We start from the raw sequence: 22,877 nt of genomic DNA, 5'->3' as shown, positions 1-22,877 counted from the left end.
GCCTGCACATATTGTCCTAAAAAATGTTCACGGTGGCCTTCTGTAAGCCTGGTTCTCTCGGCACATCATTTACTAAACTTAAGAGGTTGGTATCTCAACAAAGCAAAGACAGGGAAGCAAAGGATTCATAACAGTGAAGCTGAAAGATAGCAGTCACCAAATTTGAGTACACACTAGGTCTCACTGAAAGACCACGCTAGTGCTGGGTAGTAACAATCCAGCTTAAGTTTTGATCAGTTTCTCAATATGGTAAAATAGAGACACATTCAGTACAGCACATGCACCCACAACTAGGGAGAGGGAAGAGAGCGCGCACAAAGCTCAAAAGACAGCTTCGGCTGTGGCTGGACTCTTTCTTATTTGCAAGGCAACCCCATTACCTCCAAAATCTGGTCTCAGACGAATGTCATAGCCTTTCAGGAGTCTATCCACCGTCTCTTTAACCAGCGACATATTACTAGGGTCATTGACACTAAAGAAAGAAATGACAATAAGCAGGCATCAATAAGGAAGCAGGCACAGCGTTTTCAGCATCAGATCCCTACTACATTTTCCTGCTCAGAGGTATGCAGACAGAACCCTTCAAAGTGAGAACGGAGAAAAGAAACGCTGGGCACACTTACCTCTGCGCACAGACAGCGGCGATTATTAAAGGGAAGGACCAAATCCCAAAGTAGCCCCTTTTCCGGACTCTCCACATCCCTTTAGTTTTTGATGGAATTGAGGGTTTCACTGAAGAGAGGAGATCCAACTTAGTCTGCCCAGTGCAGTAATTCTAATGTCAGGCGCATGCGCACGGCGTACCAAAACATCAAAGGGGAAGCGGCGGCTGCCGGGGATCGAGCAGATTTCCTTGTTTAAAAAAAAAAAATTAAAAGGAAAAAAGGAAAAGCTCATATATGTATAATACATACATATTTGAATAATACAGAAAAGTCACCCCACAGCAGCATCCAGAATAAAATTTCTGTTGTTATCCTTTCGTTAAGACAAAATAACTACAGCGTCTGGTAAGTTTCGGTAGTTGCAGGAGGCAGTTTTGCACCTAGCGGGTTGTGGGTTTTTGGGGTGTGTGTGTGTGTGTGTGTGTGTGTGTGTGTGTTCTTTTAAATATGCAAAACCAGATTAGAAAATTAGAGGAGAGCAGGTGTGGGGTGCCAGCGGAAGATGGGTGCCGGTAAGCCCATTTCTGGTCTCAGCCGGACACAGGGGCAAAGGAGTTTGAACTTTATTTCCTTGGCAAACAGCATGCCCCGCCTGGGGCCAGACAGGGATGGTGGCGGGGCGGGGGATGTGCGGCGGGTGGGAGGAGGGGGGAGGGGGCGTTGGGAGTTGAAGAGGGAGGGAAGGAAAAAACCAATGGGAGGAATGCTGTGCAACCCGTTGGATTTGGGGCGGGGGGTTGGGGAGGCGGGTACAGAATAAGAAAGGCACGGAAAAATAAAAAAAGGAAGAAAGGGAGAGAAAAGAAGAATAAAATAACGGCTGGTCTCTTCTAGTAGTCAAAGAGCAAGCTTTTCTTCACTACTCACGAGCGATTTATTTCTCCTCTCCTCACCCTTTGCCCCCTATTGCCAGAGAAGAAAACCTCGGGGTCCTGTTTTCTCGCCGTGTGACGTTCCTGACCCGATAGTCGGGGTTATTTATAGCAGGAGGGGAGGGGGGCGAGGGGAGCAGAAAGGCAACGCTGTCTCTCCAGGTTTCGGTCTGATTCTGCAGTGGGAATTATTAGTGGGCAGGGTGGGGTTTGGATGAGGGGGAGATGGGACGTGGAGGCGTGAGAGATGCGGGTGACGAGCGCCCTAGCGCAGGTGCGGGGGACTGGAGGGCGTGGGCCACGGCACAGCGCAGGAAGGGCAGGTGGCCGGGTGGGACGCGCCCCGGCCGGGACCCAGCGCCCCTTCCGCTGCGCGCACCGCGCGCACACACGTGTAGGCGCACTCCCCTTCCGCCATCCCTCCTTACCTCGCGGGCCCGCGCTCGCCGCCCACTCCGGCCGCGTGCGGAGCTGGTGCCCCCGGCCCCTCGGCCCGGGCAGGGGACAGGGACTCCCAGCGGTTCAGGGACTGTACCTCTGGATACAAGAAGCACGAGCGGTCCCTAAAAGGCAGGCAAAATGAGGAAGAGCCCCCCCACCTCCGGAGGCACTGTGTTCTCCCGCGGTCTCCGCGCCACCTCGTCCTCTTCTTCCCTTCCCCAGGCCCAGGGGACTCGTACACCCAGAGGCTGCTCTTCCCTTCCTCCCGAAGCTCAGGCCGCCTCGCCGTGGCCGCCGGGACCCGGAGGAGGCAGCAAGCTTGGGGTGGGGAATTGGGGGAGGGAGATACTCAATTCACAAAAGAAGTCTTCCCTCAGCTCTCGGGAAAGAGAGAAACCACGGGCGGCATGAGGTGCTACGAGTCTGGGGACATAGGGCCGTCCGAAGGAACCCGAGTCCTAACTAGTGGCTCTCCGGGTACTCCTGAGTTTATCTTGGAACTGGGGAAGAGGCGGGTAGAGTAGTTGCTCCCGCTACCCCTCCCCCAACCCCACCCTGGGTGAAGAACTGGAAAGGCCAGAGCTCAAATCTCTATTCTGGACCCCAATGCTTAGCCTCTCAATGCTGCTGCCAATCATGGTCACTATTAAGTGAGTGCCCACTGCGTGCTATAGCGCTGCATTCATTAATTCTGGCAACAGTTCTAGCGTTTAACTATCACTTCAGTGTCCCCATTTTGTAGATTTAGAAACCGGCGCACTGAAGCCAAGGAGATTGCCCAAGGTCACTCAGATGGCATGAGGTGAAACCAGGGTTGGATTTCAGAGTCAGCGTTCCTAACCAGTGAACTAGCCAGCCGAGATTCCGGAGTCTCCTGAGTCAGCGACCTTGCCCGCTGCCAGTGCTTTGCTGCGGCGGGTCAAGCTCCCGGCGCCCGCGGAGCCCGCGGCGGCTGCGGGTGGAGTTGCGCGCGGACCGCACCAGCTAGTCCTGGCCACTGCCTCCGGAGAGGAGGGGTCGCCGGCCAGCAGAGTTGGCGGCAGGTGGCGGGTGTAGCTCCACAGGTTTGCGGTCCCCGTAGCCCTGGGGGCTTCTCAGGGTCCGATTCCGTGCTGCACTCTTGACCCACTTACCTTCTGATAACCTTTCCCCTCCCCCACATTGGTCAGAGGGTCATTTGGGGGCAGCTTGTGGGGATGACTCCAGGGGAAGTGTGGAGGCGGGAGGGCTGTGAAAGGGGGAATCCGACAGTTCCTCTAGGTTGGATGATAAACAGGAAGAGAAAGCTGAGTTCCTTCACCGACCAAAGGAGTTTCTAGGTTAGAAACAGGTAAAGCCCAGCACCGTGAACACAGTGCTGATATGCCGCGAGGCGCTCTACTAGACTCCCAGCCTCATAGGAGTCCATCCAAAGACATACGAGCGCGTACTCACACACACATACACACGAGGGTGGAGGGAGGAAGGTCTGTAAGTCTCCCATCTGTAGTTACTTGGGTTTAGCGTTACCTCAGAATGTAGAACTATGGCCAAGGAAAACTGCTGATTTTCCTTTCTCTTTACTCCTATACACAGTGAGAATCCTTTGCACCAGCTGAGTAGAATGATGGGTGGGCGGGGCGGGGGGAGCGACGGGTGGGGGAGGGTGGTTAGGATATTATCAACATGATGTCCAGAAGATTCCCAAAGCAGTTTAGTCCCAAGTAACCAAATGGTGAAGCCCTAAAATGCTCCCCTTGCCCTCGAACCTCTAACACATCTCAAAATAGGGTTTTCCTTCTGACCTTTAGTTACCCACGTTGTTCTTTCTGCAGCATCAGCCCCTTCTACCTAGGCTAGCTTCAGTTTGGGTTGAAAGAACAAAATTCAGTAGCCAGAACAAACCACAAATACTGTCACCCATCTATAATGATGATGATAATAGTAATGGCCCAGGGAGTGATGAAACAAGTTTGTATTAAAGGTCTACTATATACAGAAAATTAAGGAAGAGAGGGGCAAAGAGTTAAAACGAAAGTAGCTTGCATCTCAGCGTGTAAAATAGTGTAGTGTAAACTGAGAGCATAAAAGAACTGGAGGTAAATCTTTGGGTTCAAAACCCAGGTGAAATACTTAGTAACTTTGTAACTTAGGAAAGTCATTTAACCTCTAAGCCTCAGTTTCCTCTTCTGGAAAACTGAGAAGGAAAAGAATACCCTCTCCATTGGATTGTTCTAGAATGAAGTAAATACATGTATAGTATTTGGCTGTGATTATTAGTAGTGTTCTAATGAATAAGCCATAATGAATGAACAGGAAAACAAACAAGGTTTAGTGGCAGTCAGGTATAAAGACTGAATAGAAATAGATTTGGTGCCATTATTATTATTATTATTATTATTATTATTATTATATTAGATGTATTTTAAGTTCTAGGATACATGTGCAGAATGCGTAGGTTTGTTACAAAGGTATACACCTGCCACGGTGGTTTGCTGCACCCATCAACCCGTCATCTATTTTAGGTATTTCTCCTAATGCTATCCCTCCCCTAGCCCCCCAGCCCCTGACAGGCTCTGGTGTGTGATGTTCCCCTGCCTGTGTCCATGTGTTCTCATTGTTGAACATCCACTTACGAGTGAGAACATGCAGTGTTTGGTTTTCGGTTCCTGTGTTAGTTTGCTGAGAATGATGGTTTCCAGCTTCATCCATGTCCCTGCAAAGGACATGAACTCATACTTTTTTATGGCTGCATAGTATTCCATGGTGTATATGTGCCACATTTATTGATGGGCATTTGGGTGGGTTCCAAGATTTTGCTATTGTGAATAGTGCAGCAATAAACATACGTGTGCATGTGTCTTTAAGGTAGAATGATTTATAATCCTTTGGGTATATACCCAGTAATGGGATTGCTGGGTCAAATGGTATTTCTGGTTCTAGATTCTTCTAGAATCTAGAATCGCCACACTGTCTTCCAGAATGGTTGAACTAATTTACACTCCCACCAACAGTGTAAAAGCATTCCTATTCCTCCATATCCTCTCCAGCATCTGTTGTTTCCTGACTTTTTAATGATCGCCATTCTAATTGGCATGAAATGATGTTTCATTGTGGTTTTGATTTGCATTTCTCTAATGACCAGTGATGTTGAGCTTTTTTTCATATGTTTGTTGGCTACATAAATGTCTTCTTTTGAGAAGTGCTATTCATACCCCTTGCCTACTTTTTGATGGGGTTGTTTGTGTTTTTCTGGTGAATTTGTTTAAGTTCCTTGTAGATTCTGGATATTAGTCTTTTGTCCAATGTATAGATTGCAAAAATTTTCTTCCATTCTGTAGGTTACCTGTTCACTCTGATGAGTTTCTTTTACTGTGCAGAAGCTATTTAGTTTAATTGGACACCATTTGTCATTTTTTGCTTTTGTTGCCATTGCTTTTAGTATTTCAGTCGTGAAGTCTTTGCCCATGCCTGTGTCCTGAATGGTATTGTCTAGGTTTTCTTCTAGGGTTTTTGTGGTCTTAAGTCTTACATGTAAGTCTTTAATCCATCTTGAGTTAATTTTTAGTAAAGTGTAAGGAAGGGGTCCAGTTTCAGTTTTCTGCATTTGGCTAGCCAATTTTCCCAACACCATTTATTAAATAGGGAATCCTTTCCCCATTGCTTGTTTTTGTTAGGTTTGTCAAAGATCAGATGGTTGTAGATGTGTGGCATTATTTCTGAGGCCTCTATTCTGTTCCATTTGTCTATATATCTATTTTGGTACCAGTATCATGCTGTTTTGGTTACTGTAGCCTTGTAGAATAGTTTGAAGTCAGGTAGCGTGATGCCACCAACTTTGTTCATTTTGTTTAGGATAGTCTTGGTTATATGGGCTCTTTTTTGGGTTCCATATGAAATTTAAAGTAGTTTTTTGTAATTGTGTGAAGAAAGTCAATAGTAGCTTGGTGGGGATAATATTGGATCTATAAATTACTTTGGGTAGTATGGCCATTTTCACCATGTTGATTCATCCTATCTATGAGCATGGAATGTTTTTCCATTTGTTTGTGTCCTCTCTTATTTCCTTTAGCAGTGGTTTGTAGTTCTCCTTGAAGAGGTAAGTTGTATTTCTAGGTATTTTACTCTCTTTGCAGCAATTGTGAATGGGAGTTCACTCATGATTTGACTCTCTGTTTGTCTATTATTGGTGTATGGGAATGCTTGTGATTTTTGCACATCGATTTTGTATCCTGAAACTTTGCTGAAGTTGCTTATCAGCTTAAGTAGATTTGGGGCCAAGACGATGGGGTTTTCTAAATAGACAATCATGTCATCTGCAAACAGAGACAATTTAACTTCCTCTCTTCCTATGTGAATACCCTTTATTTATTTCTCTTGCTTGATTGGTGCCATTATTATAAGTTATCCTGATAATAAAGGAGCAACCATTTCATGGGAATTAAGGAAGGGTGAAGAAGAAGATGTATTAAAAATCCAAGCAGCAGTTAAACAGAGAAAAGATGAAAGAATATGTTTTCTCTATGCAATAACATGTCAGGGATATCCTTTACCAACAACAGTAAGTAATTTAATTACAAATACATTTCTGGCTGGGCACGGTGGCTCATGCCTGTAATCCCAGCACTTTGGGAGGCCAAGGTGGGCGGATCACAAGGTCAGGAGAACAGACCATCCTGGCTAACATGGTGAAACCCTGTCTCTACTAAAAAAAAAAAAAAAAAAAAAACTTAGCCAGGCATGGTGGCACACGACTGTAGTCCCAGCTACTCTGCAGGCTGAGGCAGGAGAATTGCTTGAACCCAGGAGGCGGAGGTTGTAGTCAGCCAAGGTGGTGCCATTGCACTCCAGCCTGGCGAGAGTGAGACTCTGTCTCAAAAATAAACAAACAAACAAACAAAAAACATTTCTACTAGTTACAAAACTAAGGTCAATCTACACCTAAAGTGAGTCTCAGTCATACAACAGGAGCAACACTGGCCAGCTATCTGGACAACTTTGCTGACAATACTGCCTCAGAAGATGCAAAATGAGAACAATAACGTGTAATCTGGAGATGTGTTAGTTGCTGAAGAGTATCCTCCATGATCCCAAATGAGTGAGAAGGCAAAATGTAAGTACTCTTAACAGGTCATGTTTCAAAATCATCTCAGTATGAAACATAAATACAAATTTAAAAAGTCACCAACCATCTTCCATTAGCCTTTAACATAATATGGAAACATTATTCAGTAAATATGTAACAGTCTCCTAATCTTTTTCAAAATTACTTGACAAGTACTGCGGGATGTGGTGTGGAAAAAGCAAACATGTGGTCCTTATCCTCTTGGATTTTACACTGTAGTGTAGGAAGGAGCCAAGAGCCATCATAGAATTTATTATATGTATAATACATAAATTGGGAAAGATAGGAGATTATGGAATTCATAATTGGTGCAGGTAACTCAATTTGAGGATTTGGGAAAAGCTTTTTTTCTGATGAAGTCATGCTTTGGTGGAAATTTCAAACCTATGCCAGCCTGATGAAGGATTGTGGGAAGAAAGTTCCAGACTGAGAAAACAGTATGTACAAATATCCTGAGTCAAAAGAGGATGGCATGAATGAAGAATGAAGGAAAAACAGTGAGACTAGAGGACAAGGGCAAGAATGGCTGTGGACACAGTTGAAAATTACAGACCATTGATAGGTTGAAGCAGAGGGCTGACAGGATGAGTTTTAATCACACTGGAGGAAGATGATAATGGCTGTAGGGGATCTGTTAGGAAGCTATTGCGAGAATCCAGGTGAGAGGTGATATTGGTCTGAAATATAACAGTGACAGTGAAGATGAAGAGAAGTGACCACAGCCATGTGGAGAAAGTGGCTAAACTTTGTGACAGATGTAATGTGGAGAATGAGGGAAAAGAAGGATTCAGGCATGACTCATACATTTCTGGCTTGAGGAACTCGGTGGTGGTGGCAGAAGAAAGTTGATGAGGGTGATACATTTTGTTTGGGTCGTGTTGAGTTCAGGGTACCTGCTAGCCATCCAAGGTACACTAGACATTTTGGTAAATGCACCTGAAGCTCAGAACCAAGGGCTGGGCTGGGGCCAATGAAAAATCTCCATGTTCCATCTTGATAGTATATTTCCCTTTCTTTATTTACTTTTTCTCTGTATAATTCATAACTGTGTAATTATAACTATATTTTACCCATTTTATATCCATCTTCCTTCATGCAAAGAAAGTTTTAAAAAATTGTGATTTTTATCAGCTTGGTCATTGTCGTATCGCAGTAACTAGTTCCCATAATAGACATCTAACACGTATGTTTTGAATGAATGAGTATATATTTGATGATCCTGAAGATGTAATCCACTTATATTACAAAAGTATATAAAGAATGAACAGAGTGGGAAGACTGGAAGGTCGAGAAGAGAAACTTCTGGTAAAGGACAGTTGCAGCCACCAGAAGGGTCAAATTAACATTGACACTGAAGGTAGAAAGAAAATGAGTGCGGTGTGATCACAGCCAAGGAAACAGAATATTCTGATAAAGGAAGGACTAGTTCACTGTATTAAATCGCTTACAAAGATTTTGCATTTTAGAACAGGTATTACAGTTTATAGTACACAGTTCAAAAGTAAGTCACTCTGTCCTTCTGTCACCATGATCCTCTTTCTAAAAACCGACACAATTCATTTTCTGGGGGGAATAGTAATGAGATACTTCATATCATAGCCTTTCATCTGTTAACAAACAGGTATGAAATATGTCCACAGGTGCCAGGTAGCCCTCCCTGCCTTACTGCTGCTGGTGAAGAAGCAGAATGATGATTTTGAAGAAGGTTCTAATGGAATGTGTATTACCTATTTTGCCTAATCATTTAAACTTTTGAATTCATAATTCTTTAAATAAATGAATAAAAGATCTCTTAGCTCTGAATATTGATTGGGGTCTTTTGAAACACTGTGCAGAAATTTCAGTAATATTAAAGGGTAGGAAGAAAGAAGTAGCATGTAGAAAGATAATATATGCCTAGTACTGTCAGCATATACAATAGCACAGACTTTCCAATTACTAACAAATTGTCAAATATATGACTTTCTGAGCCTACTGTAATATACATATAAGAACTCTTTTAAATAACCTTTTCATGTATCATATATAAATGTTGTCTTATTTATTTTATGTATGAAATGATATGTCTATAGTAGTTTAAATTTTATTAAGTATTTTCCCTTATGCTTATTAAAAATGCCCTTTATTTATTTGTCTGGCAAGCCTTGACTTCATAGGTACTAGAAAAGAAATTTCTCCTAAATTACCATAAATTCCATGTTATGGATTTATGACTTAATGAGGTTTTACTGTGCAGAATTAAAAGTGCAAATTACTTGTCTACTGAGTCCACTTTCTCCTTCAGCAAGTATAACTAATTCTATACATAAGTTTCTGTAAAATTATCAGCCACATTAACCCTTATGATATAGAAATCAATTTAGATTATTTAACTAAAAATGTAATATTAATAATAAAATAAGACCAATGTGTCACTCTTCCAAATCCTTTCTCTATTGCAACTTATTTAATCCTCAAAATATACCTGTAAAAATGTTCATCACTTTTATCCCCATTTTATATGTGAGGAAACAGCAGCAAAAATTAACAGCTCTGAGATCACACAGTTTATTGTTTAAAAAGTTAAAGGGCTCAGGCCCTTCCTGACAACTATGTGACTTTGTAAATGAAACTCCAGTATATTTGTCTACTGTACATTCTCAGCTTGTCTTATTCGCTGAGTTAATATAATAGAAATGAAACCTCAGCCCATTCAGAGGATCTCTGCACTTTAACAGTCAAATGACTAATAGGAAATTTTGAGAACTGAGTTTCTGGGCATCTTTTAAAGGAGCACTACCTCAGATTAATCAATCTTTGAGAGCATAGAAAGAAAAGTATGCCTCAGAGTACAAGATGAAATTAGTGATGCTTCCAATGGAGGTATAATTGTTATATGAGGAAATTACCTAAGCTCTGACACTGTGGGGATGCTAATTATATTCATATGCTGTCTCGGCAGAAATAAAGCACCGCATCCTTTATGCTAGAAGAGGATCAAATGGGGAGGAAGTTCTTTTTACCAACAGCTATTCAAAGCCCAAAGCAGGGAGAAGAGGTATACCTTATCAATGAGCAAAACTGATGTACAAACAAGAACATTACAAGGTCTGAGCAATAATTTCTCAAAATCCCTATCAGGTTGATTTCTTAGGGATGGCCATTGACAGATGGCCAAAGATAGCTAATCCAATGTGTAAAATGGAGTTTTCAGGAATGTGGATCACATACCTCAAAGGCCTTTCCCAATGCTCCTTTACCAGAACTGTGTATCCACTTATACGCCATAGTTAGGGATCCTAGGGTTAAGAAGTCTTTTGAGGCTCTACCAAAACTCTTGAAATTCTAAAAAATGTACATATTGACTCTAATTTAAAAAAAAAACTTTAATGTTGAAATTAACATTTAATTAAATGTCTATAATATGTAATACCATCCCTATAATTATACATGATGAATTCAATATAGGAAATATAAACTTTAATCTGCTTTGTGCTGTGTATCAAGGGGTCTCCAAAACTTGAAGGACTTGGACATACGATGGTTTTTCAAAGCTCCAGGTATCTACCACCTCAGGCAGAGTTAATCACTTTCAAATTAGATGCACCTAAAGCCAATTGCAGTGTTCTGTTCTTTTTTCCCCCCTTAAATCCTTTTTCAAAACATTCCATTGCTAATTCTACAAGAAAACAAAACCGTATTTCACTTTTGTTTTTATTATCCAATGTATTATACTCAGCATACTTACTTAACTTATATTAGCACTTGTAAGTTATAATTACAATTAGTATTTTAGTTAATACTAAATAGTGCTGACTTACTAGCTTGTTTGCTCTTTGATGAACAACAATAATTCATTATTCATTTAATTCTTTCAAGCTTATGTGTAGTGCTTTTGGGGTTTTAAGTGATAGAAACCAAGTGCAAACTATCTCAGGCAAGTGAATTTTAGGTCACGTAACTGAAACCGTCAAGGATGAGCAGCTTTGAGGACCGGTGGATTCAGGGGCTTAAGCTATTTTAGTTCTCAATTCCGTTTTATGAAAATTGGCCATATTCTTAGGTGGGGTCTCTTCTCAAAATGACGAGCAAGCAGCTACTCCACTTTAGCAACCCTGAGATTAGCAATTTGGTGACACCAAAATTACAAGATAAAATACTGTGTAAAGGCTTGGATCATAGTCGTATATTCAACCAATCATTTGCTCTGATTGATGGTCTTGTGCCCACCTCAGGTCCTGAAGCTGGAGTAAACCATATTTAAACCATGTGGACCACTGGTGGTTGAGGGATGAGAACCCAAAGAAGGATCCTTAACATATTGTCTCTACAAAGAAGAGGAATGGATCCCGAACAGGCAAAGTCAAAGATGTCTACTATGGGCAGAATAGGTGTCATTACTAACTACATCTTTTTGATAAATCAATTGTAGCATAGGGTCTTGAATATGGTTAAAAGAGAGACCCAAATTTGCCACATCCATCTGACATGAATGTCCTTGTAACTGTCCTGTAAAGACGAATGAATGAATGAATGAATGCATTAATCTAGGACATCCGTGATCTCATATTCATGTTAACTGTGGTTGATCGCTACTTACATTTTAGCAATTCACATAGTCATATGTGAAGCAGTCACCTCAAAACTATTTGAAAATAGTCATGGTGTAACTGGATGAATATAAGTAAATACATGCAGGAATTGATACAAAAATGTAATAAAATTATAAGCAAGAATGGCTAGGGATAGAAGGTCCTAAAAATTCAATATTTGAGTAACTGAGAACTACTAGTAAAAATATTATAATGTTAGTGTTAAATAATTGCGTTAACTTCACTTCTACATAGTAAAACTTGATTAATATTTGTTGAATAAATAACATTTGAATGAATAAATTCCTCAAAAACCTTTTTGGTTGCCTGATGTGGTTTGGCTGTGGCCTCACCGAAAATCTCATCTGGAATTGTAATTTGCATAATCCGCATAATCTCCATGTGTCAAGGGAGGGACCAGGTAGAGGTAATTGAATTATGGGGGCGGTTTCATCCATGCTGTTCTTGTGGTAGTGCATGAGTTCTCACGACATCTGATTGGTTTATAAGTGTTTGTGTTCATTTCTCCTTCCAACTGCCTTGTGAAGTGGGGGCCTTGTTTCCCCTTAACCCTCCCCCATGATTCTAAGTTTCCTGAGGCCTCCTCAGCCATGCTGAACTGTGAGTCAATTAAACTTCTTTCTTTTATAAATTACCAAATATCAAGGAGTTCTTTATAGCAGTGTGAAAATGAACTAAAATATTGCCTAAGCATTTAAATATGTCCCACACTAATAATCATAAGATAGTTTCTAAATTTTTGTTAACATATGATTTATCTTAATAATAAAAATATATTATTGTTTATAGTATTTAAAATATATGTCATTGTGAATAGAAAATGACCTTCCCACCTGGGCGCGGTGGCTCACACCTGTAATCCCAGCATTTTGGGAGGCAGAGTTGGGCAGATCACGAGGTCAGGAGTTCGAGACCAGCCTGACCAACATGGTGAAACCCCGTCTCTACTGAAAATACAAAAATTAGCCGGGCATGGTGGCAGTTGCCTGTAGTCTAAGTTACTCAGGAGGCTGAGCCAGGAGAATCACTTGAACCCAGGACGTGGAGGTTGTAGTGAGCTGAGATCCGAGATCACGCCACTGCACTCCAGCCTGGGCAATAGAGCGAGACAGTCTTGAAAAGAAAAAGAAAAAAGAAAGAAAATGACCTTCCCTGATACTTATATTCTAACCTCTCTACACTTTTTTAAATTCTCACAAAACACTATGAGGTATATTCTAATATTATCTTCATTTCACAATATTCTGAAAATGTCAAAGGTTTTGTGATTAAGAAAAGCTTCTTTTCAGAAACAGAAGGATGAGAATAACTAGTCAAAGTCTGTCAGAGTGAAGATTTTCTTTAATTGGAAACCTAATGAGTAGGTGATAATAACCACTGTTTTCTTTCATTTGTTTTAGCATAGTTATCTCATAATAGAAATGGCGTGAAGACATGTTTTGTTCCTAGTTCCTGAGATTAATTTGGTTCTAGCTTCAAATAAAATGATTAAGGGCTGTGAGTGGAAGTGTTCCTACTGAGGGTGTGGTGGTATGTGGTGGCATAGAGCAAAGTCATAGCTCTGTAAGATAAAGTATTTTACAGGAAAGAAAGTGCAACAACCAATTCTACTGATGTCTATTTCTTAAAATATAATATCTTTTAATGTGAGCTCGGAATTAAGTGATTGGCTCTTGGAACAAATGATGCATCAACAAGAACCAGTGAGGACTTTGGGGATTTAGTATGTTCCAACCATGCATTTTATCCAGAATTTGGCATGTGGATTGTTCAGGAGATGATTTTGTATATTACATGGACATGTGTTGTAAATTTAAGGAAAATAGATAAAGTAGTAACGCAGTTGGTACTTGGGTGTGACAAAAATAATGTAGGTGGTATGCCAACATTTGGGAATCGTTGATTAAACAAATTAGGCAGGAACTATCTGCCAAAATTCTGTAAGAGAAATTCTCATACTTTAAGCTGAAGTGAGGCCCTTCCAACTCTTAAGTGTCTGTGGTTATTAGAAGTCCCTAGTGTGGGTGATCAGCAGCCATGAGATGTGAGGTGTATCTGAATGTCATCAGACAACAAGGTCACCTTTTTGACACAGAGATTAAAATCTAATTCAGGAATTCAGTGGATATACTGACTCTCTGTGTATGTGGACATGTTTTACAAGAAACAGATGAATTTACAATATTATTCCCCTCAAGAAGCTTACAGGAGAGGGGGAGGAAGAATGGCAAAAATGATTACAATTATTCTAAACAGCAGAATATTAATGTCACAAGAAAGAAAAGTAAGAAGAGACTAATCCAAGGAGATTGTAGGAAGAGAGAGATCAGAACTGACTGGGAGTAAATGGGAAAGACTTTACTAAAAACATGCTACTTGAAATGGACCTCAAAGAATGACCAAGATATTATTGCAGTTTTTAGGGGGTGATGGGAGATTTGAAATAAATGTTTGGGTAAATGCAGCATCTAGCTAAAGTAAAGAGATAAATGGCTACAAAATCAGCCAAGTTGTGAAGATCTTTGATATCAGGATGAGGATTTCAAATGATGTAGACAGATGTAGGGTACTCTGGGATAGTCCTCCTTCCACCCTTCATCAGCAATGTTATAGTTGCTACATCATTTTTATCAAAGATTAGCTGACTTGTTATGATAACAAGTATCAGGCTTTGCAGGACACTCTGATCCGCAGTAGTATTACGAAAGCAGCCATAGAAAAACAATAAAGGTGAGTCATGATTTAATAAGCGTAATGGAAAAGGTAAAAATAAAAAAGGGAAAACACAGTAAGATTTTTATCAATAAAGAAATAAACAACCAAACTAGCAGTTTACCAAGTTACACAAATAGGCACTAGTAATTTGAGAGGGTCTTTTATGTCACCTCCAGTTTTAAAGGGGCATGAGAGTATTTGAAAAGAATGACATGACATTGTAGATCATTTTAATCTTAGTGTGAAGTTGAGCTGACTACAGGAAAAAAACTTAGATCTCAGATTCTTTTAAAATTATGCTGGAAACATACTTAAGAATTTGCTGTAAAAATTATAAAATGGATGCTTATCTAATTGTTCTATTTATTTTCTTGGGAGCTGGGGTACGTGGTACCCATAGAGAAGCTGGCTGTCCCCTTCCATTTTTCTGTAAGGAAGGGAAGAATAAATGGGACAGGAGAAAGGAAAACCATTAAGATGTTATTTTAACTAAAAGTTCTGGTAGAGTAATTTTTTAAAAAAAAACTAAAATGTAAAGATTAAATAAAACAGATATCAGAGAAAACAACTTCTGAAGATAGCAAATCAAACTTAAGATTTGGAAAGACCCTGAAGCAATCATTGATACAGTACAGAAAATAGACAGTGCATTTGAAAATTCATAGATAAAACAAGAAACTTCAAAGAGGTATTTAGCCTGCCGCTGGCATCTTTGATCTATACCTTTAAACAGGTTATGTATTTTTCTCTGTTATTAAAGGCACACAAAAGATGGTTATGTTAGTGCAGCCTCTCAGGATGCCCATCACCAATGATTATGAGGTAAGGAATAGAACAATGCTTAAGAAACTTGCACTCCAGAGCTTCCTTGTAGGGTCAGACTCAGGCCTGCCCTCTAAGTGGTTCTTGCTTGAAACCTCCCTTGTCTTACTTTTCCTCTTTCCCTGTCTTACTTTTTCCTCTTTCTCATCATGTGCACAGAAATCCTTCTTTCAAGGTCAGCTTCAGGGAATTGAACCTAACACAATTGGGTAGTTTTGGATGTATTCTGGAGGATAATTGTTTCTGGAAAATAAGACATCATTACTGGAACTCTGCAGATGAGAATGACACCATGAGTCATGGAAGAACAATAACTAGCTGTTGTGTTGTTGCTTAACACTACTTGTATGATTTTTTGAGAGATGGGGTGACACCTAAGTTACATGCTCTTCCTGACTTTTAGTTGTATCAAATGTAAAATGAGGGTGTAAAACTAGGTGATCGCTAAAGTTCATTCCAGCTGGAAAAATTCTATAATGTAAATCAGGAGTTGGCAAATTATGAACCTCTGGCCAAGTCCAGTCCTACCTCCTTTTTTTTGAGTAAAGTTTTACTGGAACACGGCACTGCTCATTTGTTTAGGTATTGTTTATGCCTGCTTCATGCTGCAGGATTGAGTACCCTAGGCTACTCTGAAACTCCATGAGACTCATAATGATTATTATCCTCAACATTTTAAAAAACAGGTGAGGAAATTGAGGCAAAGCAAATTTAAGTTGCCCAAGTTTACAGGATGAGTAATGTCAGAGCTGAGATTCATATTCAGCCAATATGCCTCCAGAGTTGGTGCTTTTAACTACGGTGCTAAACTGCCCTGATTTAAGAAGCCCACAATGAAAGTGAATGTTAAAACCTTTTGACTTATAGTAGTTTAGATGTGCTTGCTTTGTTTTTAGTATTGGGGTTAACGTTAACAGGAACACACATGGAAGCATGAATGGAGGAGAGGGAAGGGGAGAAATTCTGCAAGCTCAACAAAGTTAGAAAATAATATCAAAAATAAAATTTAGCCTGCTTATTTTTTTTCTACCATCACATGCAATCCTAAAATGTGGTTTCATGTTCCCTTCATTTTTTCTCATAATGCAAATCACAGACACATTTACAAACAAATTCACAACTAAGATGCTCAACTTGGTCCTCAGCACACCAGCATCCTGTGTCTGTGGAGCAGAACTAATCATTTTATGTCACTTCTCACTTTTCCTCCCCTCCCATTTCCTTTGAGATTGCAATTCTGCTTAGGCAATGTGATGAATGGCAATGCCAAGGGTAGATAATTTTGCTTTTGACAATTTACACTTTCACAGTGCATCGGCACATTGTTTTGTAATGTTTTTGGGTTTTAGATCACATTGACATTAATCCTCTTAAAATATATTTGTGTATCCTTTTCCAATGTGGTGAAGGCTCGTTTGAATGGAACAAGTTTAAACACTAACTTAAATTGAAGAAGGAAATATCTTAAATGGGAAAGGATGGAGAGTCATTTTCCAATTTATCTTTCTTAAATCACAGCTAGAATTCAAGTCATAGAGGAGTAGGAGTTGCTAATATAAATTCTTGCTTCCTTTTCTATTTTTTTTTTTCTTTGAGATGGAGTATTGCTCTTGTTGTCCAGGCTGGAGTGCAGTGGTGCGATCTCCGCTCACTGCAACCTCCACCTCTGGGGTTCAAGCAATTCTCCTGCCTCAGCCTCCTGAGTAGCTGGGATTACAGGCATGTGCCACCATGCCCAGCTAATTTTTGTATTTTTAGTAGAGATAGGTTTCACCATGTTGGCCAGACTGGTCTCGAACTCCTGACCTCAGGTGATCTGTCTGCCTAGGCTTCCCAAAGTGCTGGGATTACAGGTGTGAGCCATCATTCCCCACTTCTATTTCTTTTTTTGGTAAATATTTTGTCACAGTGTTTTAACAATAACCCACAGTGTGAACTCATCTCAGAGAATTTGGTTTTGGCCATTATAGCTGTAATTTAACTTCTTTCCTAATGCATGCAAAGTGGTTGATAAATTTCTTATTCTGCCCAAGTCAGCACTTCCTAACCTTACTATTTTGGGCAGTGTTTGGGACTGTAATAAGATTAAACCAGTCTTGTTCTGTTCCTCTCTGTCTTTCTGTCTCTGTCAGTCTCTCTTTCTGTTCTTCTCTGTCTCTGTCCTTCTGTTCGTTTTATATTTCCTTTATTGCCTGATTGCCTGAGTACTTACTTGTGCTAGCCACTGTGCTATTTAACATGCTGTACTTCATTTATTCTTCACACTAACCTCTGAGCTTGAGATTGCCATGGAGAATTTTCAGATGAGGCAACTAAGGATGCACAAAGTTAAATGTTACACAACTGTAATAATAATAATAGTGTAATTTAATAACAAGTTGTTATATTAATGCAATAATAAGTAATGATACACTTAAGATTCCAACTCGGAATGGTGTCCCTCCAGGTAGTAACCTTAAACACTGTACAAGAACACAAAAGGTTCAGAAATCCTCAAATATTAATGTGAATCAAGAAAGTTACAGGCTTCCGTGTAGGAACCAGATAGTCATGATCCTAGACCAGCAGATTGAAGGTAAAGAACAGACTGGTGATAATCAATCATGCACATGGTTAGAGAAATGAACATTTAACTTGACCAGAACTCGAGAGAGATCAGAGCTTTGACGGCAGGTATCTGACATCCAAAACAGCACTTGGGCTAAGAACCAGGATCTTAGGACCTGTTAACTCCAGCACCTTTTCTTTGCACAGAAAAGGATAAAAGAACCTGATTCTGTAGCAGAAATTTTCTGAACTTGCAAAAGGGGATCAGCATTTACTAAGTACTGATTTATGTAGTTTAATAATAAGTTGTTATATTAATGATAGACTCAAAATTTCAACTCGAATTGGTCTGCCTCCAGGTAGTAACCTTAAAACTCTACAAGAACATAAAAGATTCAGAAATCCTCAAATATTAATGTGAATCAAGAAAGATACAGGCTTCCATGTAGGACAGTTTTCTCTTTTTGAGTACTGTGCATAGACTAGTATATGTCAGCTTATTTAATACTCTTCACAAACATACAGGAAGCAGCTATACTGTCTAAAGCTACACAAGTAGTAAGACTGCATATAGATATGGGTAGCATTGGGAAGCTTGCTGGCACTCAACTGAATTTAAAACAATATGTGCATAATAGAGTGGTGCTACTATAAGCTTGTAAAAGACAAAGCTCTGATAGCTTAGAAAACTTTGAGTTTTGTTTTTTCTTATAAATTGAAAGAGAGCAGGGAAACAAGAGTGTCATGATTTGGGGGTAAAAAACCCTTCCATGTATTATTTAAATAAAATCTACTTGCTTTGAGAGAAATGTATACCATTCTTCATCTATATTTGAATGCTATGTATGTTGTTGAATCTAGATATATAAACCACCAATCTGCCTGCGACTGGAAAAGTATCAGGAAAATCACTAAGGGAAAGACCTCTAGTATCTTTTGACGAGTAATATAAAAAGTTAAAAACAGGCTATTTAAAAGTATGAATTGTGCCTCCCTAACACTTTAATTTTAGGAGGATTCTCCATAAAGAACATAGTGCATTTAGAATCTACATTGATTTGTCAAAAGTTTTTTCTCAAGATTTTGACCCAGAAGAAAACTGAACTCTTCCTCAAATGTTTGCTAGGACTAAAACAGAAACAAAAATAACAAACAAACAAAAAACAAAACTGAATCCAAAATGATGAAACTAGCCCTGGAGTATATTAGAATTGGTGTCAACTTCTGTTGACAGTCCACAGACATCTTTTAAGAAAAACTGGTAACTGTGGCATCCAATTCCCTTCGCTTGAATCTAAAGTACTACTTTGAGAACTTATACAAATAATACCTTTTCATTTCAGCCAGGCTCATTTTTGCGTGTCTATTTTCAATGTTTTTTGTCACCCAGGTTGAAATGCAGTAGCATGATCACAGTTCACTGCAACCTTGACCTCCTCAGGCCCAGGGGCTCAGGTGATCCTCCCACCTCAGCCACCTGAGTAGTTGGGACTACAAGCACGCACTACCATGCCCGACTAAGTTTTGTATTTTTTGTCGAGATGAGGTTTCATCATGTTACCCAGACTGGCCTTGAACTCCTGAGCTCAAGCAATCCTCCCACCTCGACCTCCCAATGTCCTGGGATTACAGGCATGAGCCACCGCATCTGACTCTTGTCTCATTTATTAGGCTAAGGTTTCTTTCTTCTACAGTGGTGGTTTTACTTGTGCTGTTTTCTTGCACAACTTTAGTGGGTGCAGCAGATCCATCTAATCAAATCCTTTCGCTCCTTGGCCCTCCACATGTTCTATGTTACTTCTGGAATCTCACCTGGTTCACTTTCTTCCTCCTTCACTACATTCCACCTACGCTACCCACCCATAGCAAGCAGGCTCCTGCCCCTGAGCTGTCTCAGTGTTGCTTCTCTGCCTGGAAAGCTCATTTCCTAGATCTTCCTCTGGCTAGCTGCATATTCAGGTCTCATTTCATATGTGACCTGCTCAGAGTGACCAACCACATGCCTCCCCAGCACCAGTCAGTATCACTCTATTATATTACAGTCTTTCAATGTCTTTTCATCTGAACTGTACTTTTTAACTTGTTTATTGTCTTCTCCCATTAAAATGTAGATTACAACAAATTGTGTCTATCTTCTTCAATGCAGTATAATCTGCATTTTATTTTAGCCCTATTATGTGTCAGATTATTTGGATATAATCTGACACATAATAGGGCTAAAATAAAATGTACATTGAATGGGAGACTGACTTTCAAATCTGTCTCTGCGAATATTTCTTCTTTAACTCGATATTGCTACTTTCCTCTTCTAATCAGTTCAAGAGTTGCACGTTTTTTGAGAATGAGTACATGAGACACTTTACTTACATTATATATTTTAATCCTTGCAACAGCTCAGTAAGGTAACTATGAATATGCCCATGGAAACTGACAAAGCTAATCAACAATCAGAATTGAAACAAAGGTCAAATGACTTCCAAGCTGATCTTCTTGTCATTAAGTCATGTCACTGTTTGCTATCTGAATAGTAAAGTGAGGCTCTTGATTGTACTCAGAAGCTCACTTTATCACAAGCTGTCTCATTGGTTTTTCTACCCCATCCTCTCCCTTACCTAAGCATGGGTTTAATTCTTGTAACATGCATATGGTTAGGAGTTATTTGAATACTTTGTCATGGATTCTTTTTGCATTCCCCATAGCAACAGGGATTGTGTAAGGCCATTTTAGACATGTTATCAATATTTGTTGAGGTGAGTTGATTAAACAGATAGATAACACAAATAAGGAAATCTAGGAAGCCCTTGAGAGGACTTGCTGGTTATGGATTGAATGGTGATATGGTTTGGCTCTGTGTCCCCATCCAAATCTCATCTGGAATTGTAATCCCCACGTTTCATGGGAGGGACCTAGTGGGAGGTGTTTGGATTATGGGAGCGGTTTCTCCTATGCTGTTCTCATGATATAGAGTTCTTATGAGAACTGATGATTTTAACGTGTGGCACTTGCCCTTTGCTTGCACTCTCTTGCCTGCCACTGGGTAAGACGTTCCTTGCTTCACCTTCTATCATGATTTAAGTTTCCTCAGGCCTCCCCAGCCATGTGGAACTGTGAGTCAATTAAACCTCCTTTCTGTATGGATTGCCCATTGTCAGATAATATCTTTACAGCAGTGTGAGAATGGACTAATACAAATGGAGTCTACTGGTGAAACAAATGTGGAGTTGGAGTCATCACCATATATTCCTTATGAGGACATACTTGAAGAGAATAGTATAGTTACATGTAAAATTTAACCAGTCAACTCAAAATTTACTCAAGGAAATTTCTGGAAATTGACTTGTGGTAAAATATTTCCTTATTAGATTACCAAGTCCTATCAAAAACTCTCCTATTGAAATAAAATCTTATCCTCAGGTTACTTGCAGCTTCTGAGCATTTTTGTGAATTTACATTGATTCTCAATGACTTCCTACATGTAAATCACTTTCAAAGAAACTAGCAGACTATTGAATGGGAAAACTATATATTGAGTTGGTAATTCATTTCTAAACATCAGTTAAGAACACTGAAATGAGGGAAAACAACTATATGTAAGTTACATCACTTTATAAGACTGTAAATGAAGAAAACCAATTCTATTTTTAGGAATTAAATCAGCTTATACTTATAAATACTTAATATTCAATGCTTTTATTGAGCAACTACTGTGTAGCCAGGTATTTTTTAGGCACTAGAAATACAGTGGTTAAAAAAAAAAAAAAAAACTATTCCTTTGTCCAATAAAGATACATTTTAGTAGGGAATCAACTGCAAGTAAATATATAAGAACAAATTGTGACACAATGGTTTTTTAAAAAGGGAGAAATTATGAGGGGAGGAGTTAGAGGTCAGGGTATGCTACATGAATAAATTATGTTTAAATTTGAATCTAAAGATGTTACCCAAGCATAGCGTGGTAATTATGAGGTTCTAGTGGATTGAGGATAGAGGAGTAGGGGAAGACAAGTCTAGTGGAGGGAAGAGCAAAGGTGAAATCTCCCTCCCTTTCTAAGGTAGAAGAAAGACTGATTGGATTGAGGAACTCCAGGATGACTGCAGTAAAGTGAGCATTCGAGGTCCCAGATAAAGAGAGTAATGCATGTTTGGTAGGCAAACCAAATAAAGTAGAGTGCAGTGACAGTGGCTAGTGAACATACATTATGATGTGTAGTTTTTGTTTTGGGGTTTTTGTTTATTTCATTTTAGGTGATAGACCTGATTTGATTAGCTATCTCTGTTTTCTTTTACAAAGTCCTAATGAGTTCATTTATTTCATCCTTTAAAAATAAGTTATTGAATGCCTGCTATATGCAAGAGAGTACAATATGTGATGATGGCATCTAGAAATGACCAATCAAATCTGAACATTTACAATCTGGGTTATAGAATACAGAATAGTTATTTTCATATTAAAATTGCTTTGTATTTAATAGCCTTGGGTCACAACAGGAAGGATGAAAGAATCCACAAATTGTTCTCAGAGTTTGTAATTTGGACCAGACATCAGGCTCCAAGTCTCACTTCCATAGATTGAATCCTAACTTGATAGCTTCCTAATTTTCTATGTGTGGGCAACTGCATTTTTTCTTTGAGCCTCAGTTTACTGTTTTGTAACCTGGGACTAATGGCAAAATTCTTACCTGGTTATCTACAGGGGAGGGGATAAGAGGAGTAGAGTGACTGAATAGATATTACATGAAATACAGGTCCAATATTTGGCACATAATATTGACTTAATAAATAGTAACCATTATATTTTACTCCACACAAACAACTCAAGGATAATTTTTTATTGTAATCCTCAGTTTGAGGACATATACTTGACCCTTGTCCTACTTGTCTGATTGTTGGAAGTACCAGACATAATCATTTGATTGGTCTGTTGATATGGCTGGGCAGCTGTAGTTGTTAAAGCTTACTACGTGATTCTAATGTACAGTGATAGTTGCAAACCACTGACCTAGAGGCTGCTGAAGGATGATAACATCCTGCTCCACTCTGCGTCCTGACCTACCATAGTAGGAATTCAAGTAAGTGGTGAAATTGCCAAAGGGCAGGTGAAAGAAGGTACACACTGGGG

General features: G+C 39.7%; 1 protein-coding gene across 4 annotated transcripts in view; it reads right to left on the bottom strand.

Annotated features, from left to right (window-relative positions):
* The window catches only part of GABRB2 (gamma-aminobutyric acid type A receptor beta2 subunit), a 258,289-nt gene extending 256,091 nt beyond the window's left edge, over positions 1-2,198 (bottom strand). For 2 of the 4 annotated variants that reach the window (XM_010388905.1, XM_010388896.1), the window contains exons 1-2: positions 624-700; positions 381-472 (exon numbers count right to left, since the gene is read on the bottom strand). In XM_010388905.1, the coding sequence (XP_010387207.1) occupies positions 381-472; positions 624-700 (169 nt within the window). Of the gene's footprint in view, positions 1-380; positions 473-623; positions 853-1,965 lie in introns of those variants that run through there. The other 2 variants (XM_030927330.1, XM_030927329.1) reach the window with 2 other exon arrangements.
* Between the last annotated feature and the right edge of the window lie 20,679 nt (positions 2,199-22,877).

Source organism: Rhinopithecus roxellana, chromosome 3, assembly GCF_007565055.1.
Source record: "Rhinopithecus roxellana isolate Shanxi Qingling chromosome 3, ASM756505v1, whole genome shotgun sequence".
Lineage (NCBI taxonomy): Eukaryota > Metazoa > Chordata > Mammalia > Primates > Cercopithecidae > Rhinopithecus > Rhinopithecus roxellana.
Note: the sequence above shows the minus strand (reverse complement) of the source record. Positions and strands in the feature narration are given on the sequence as shown.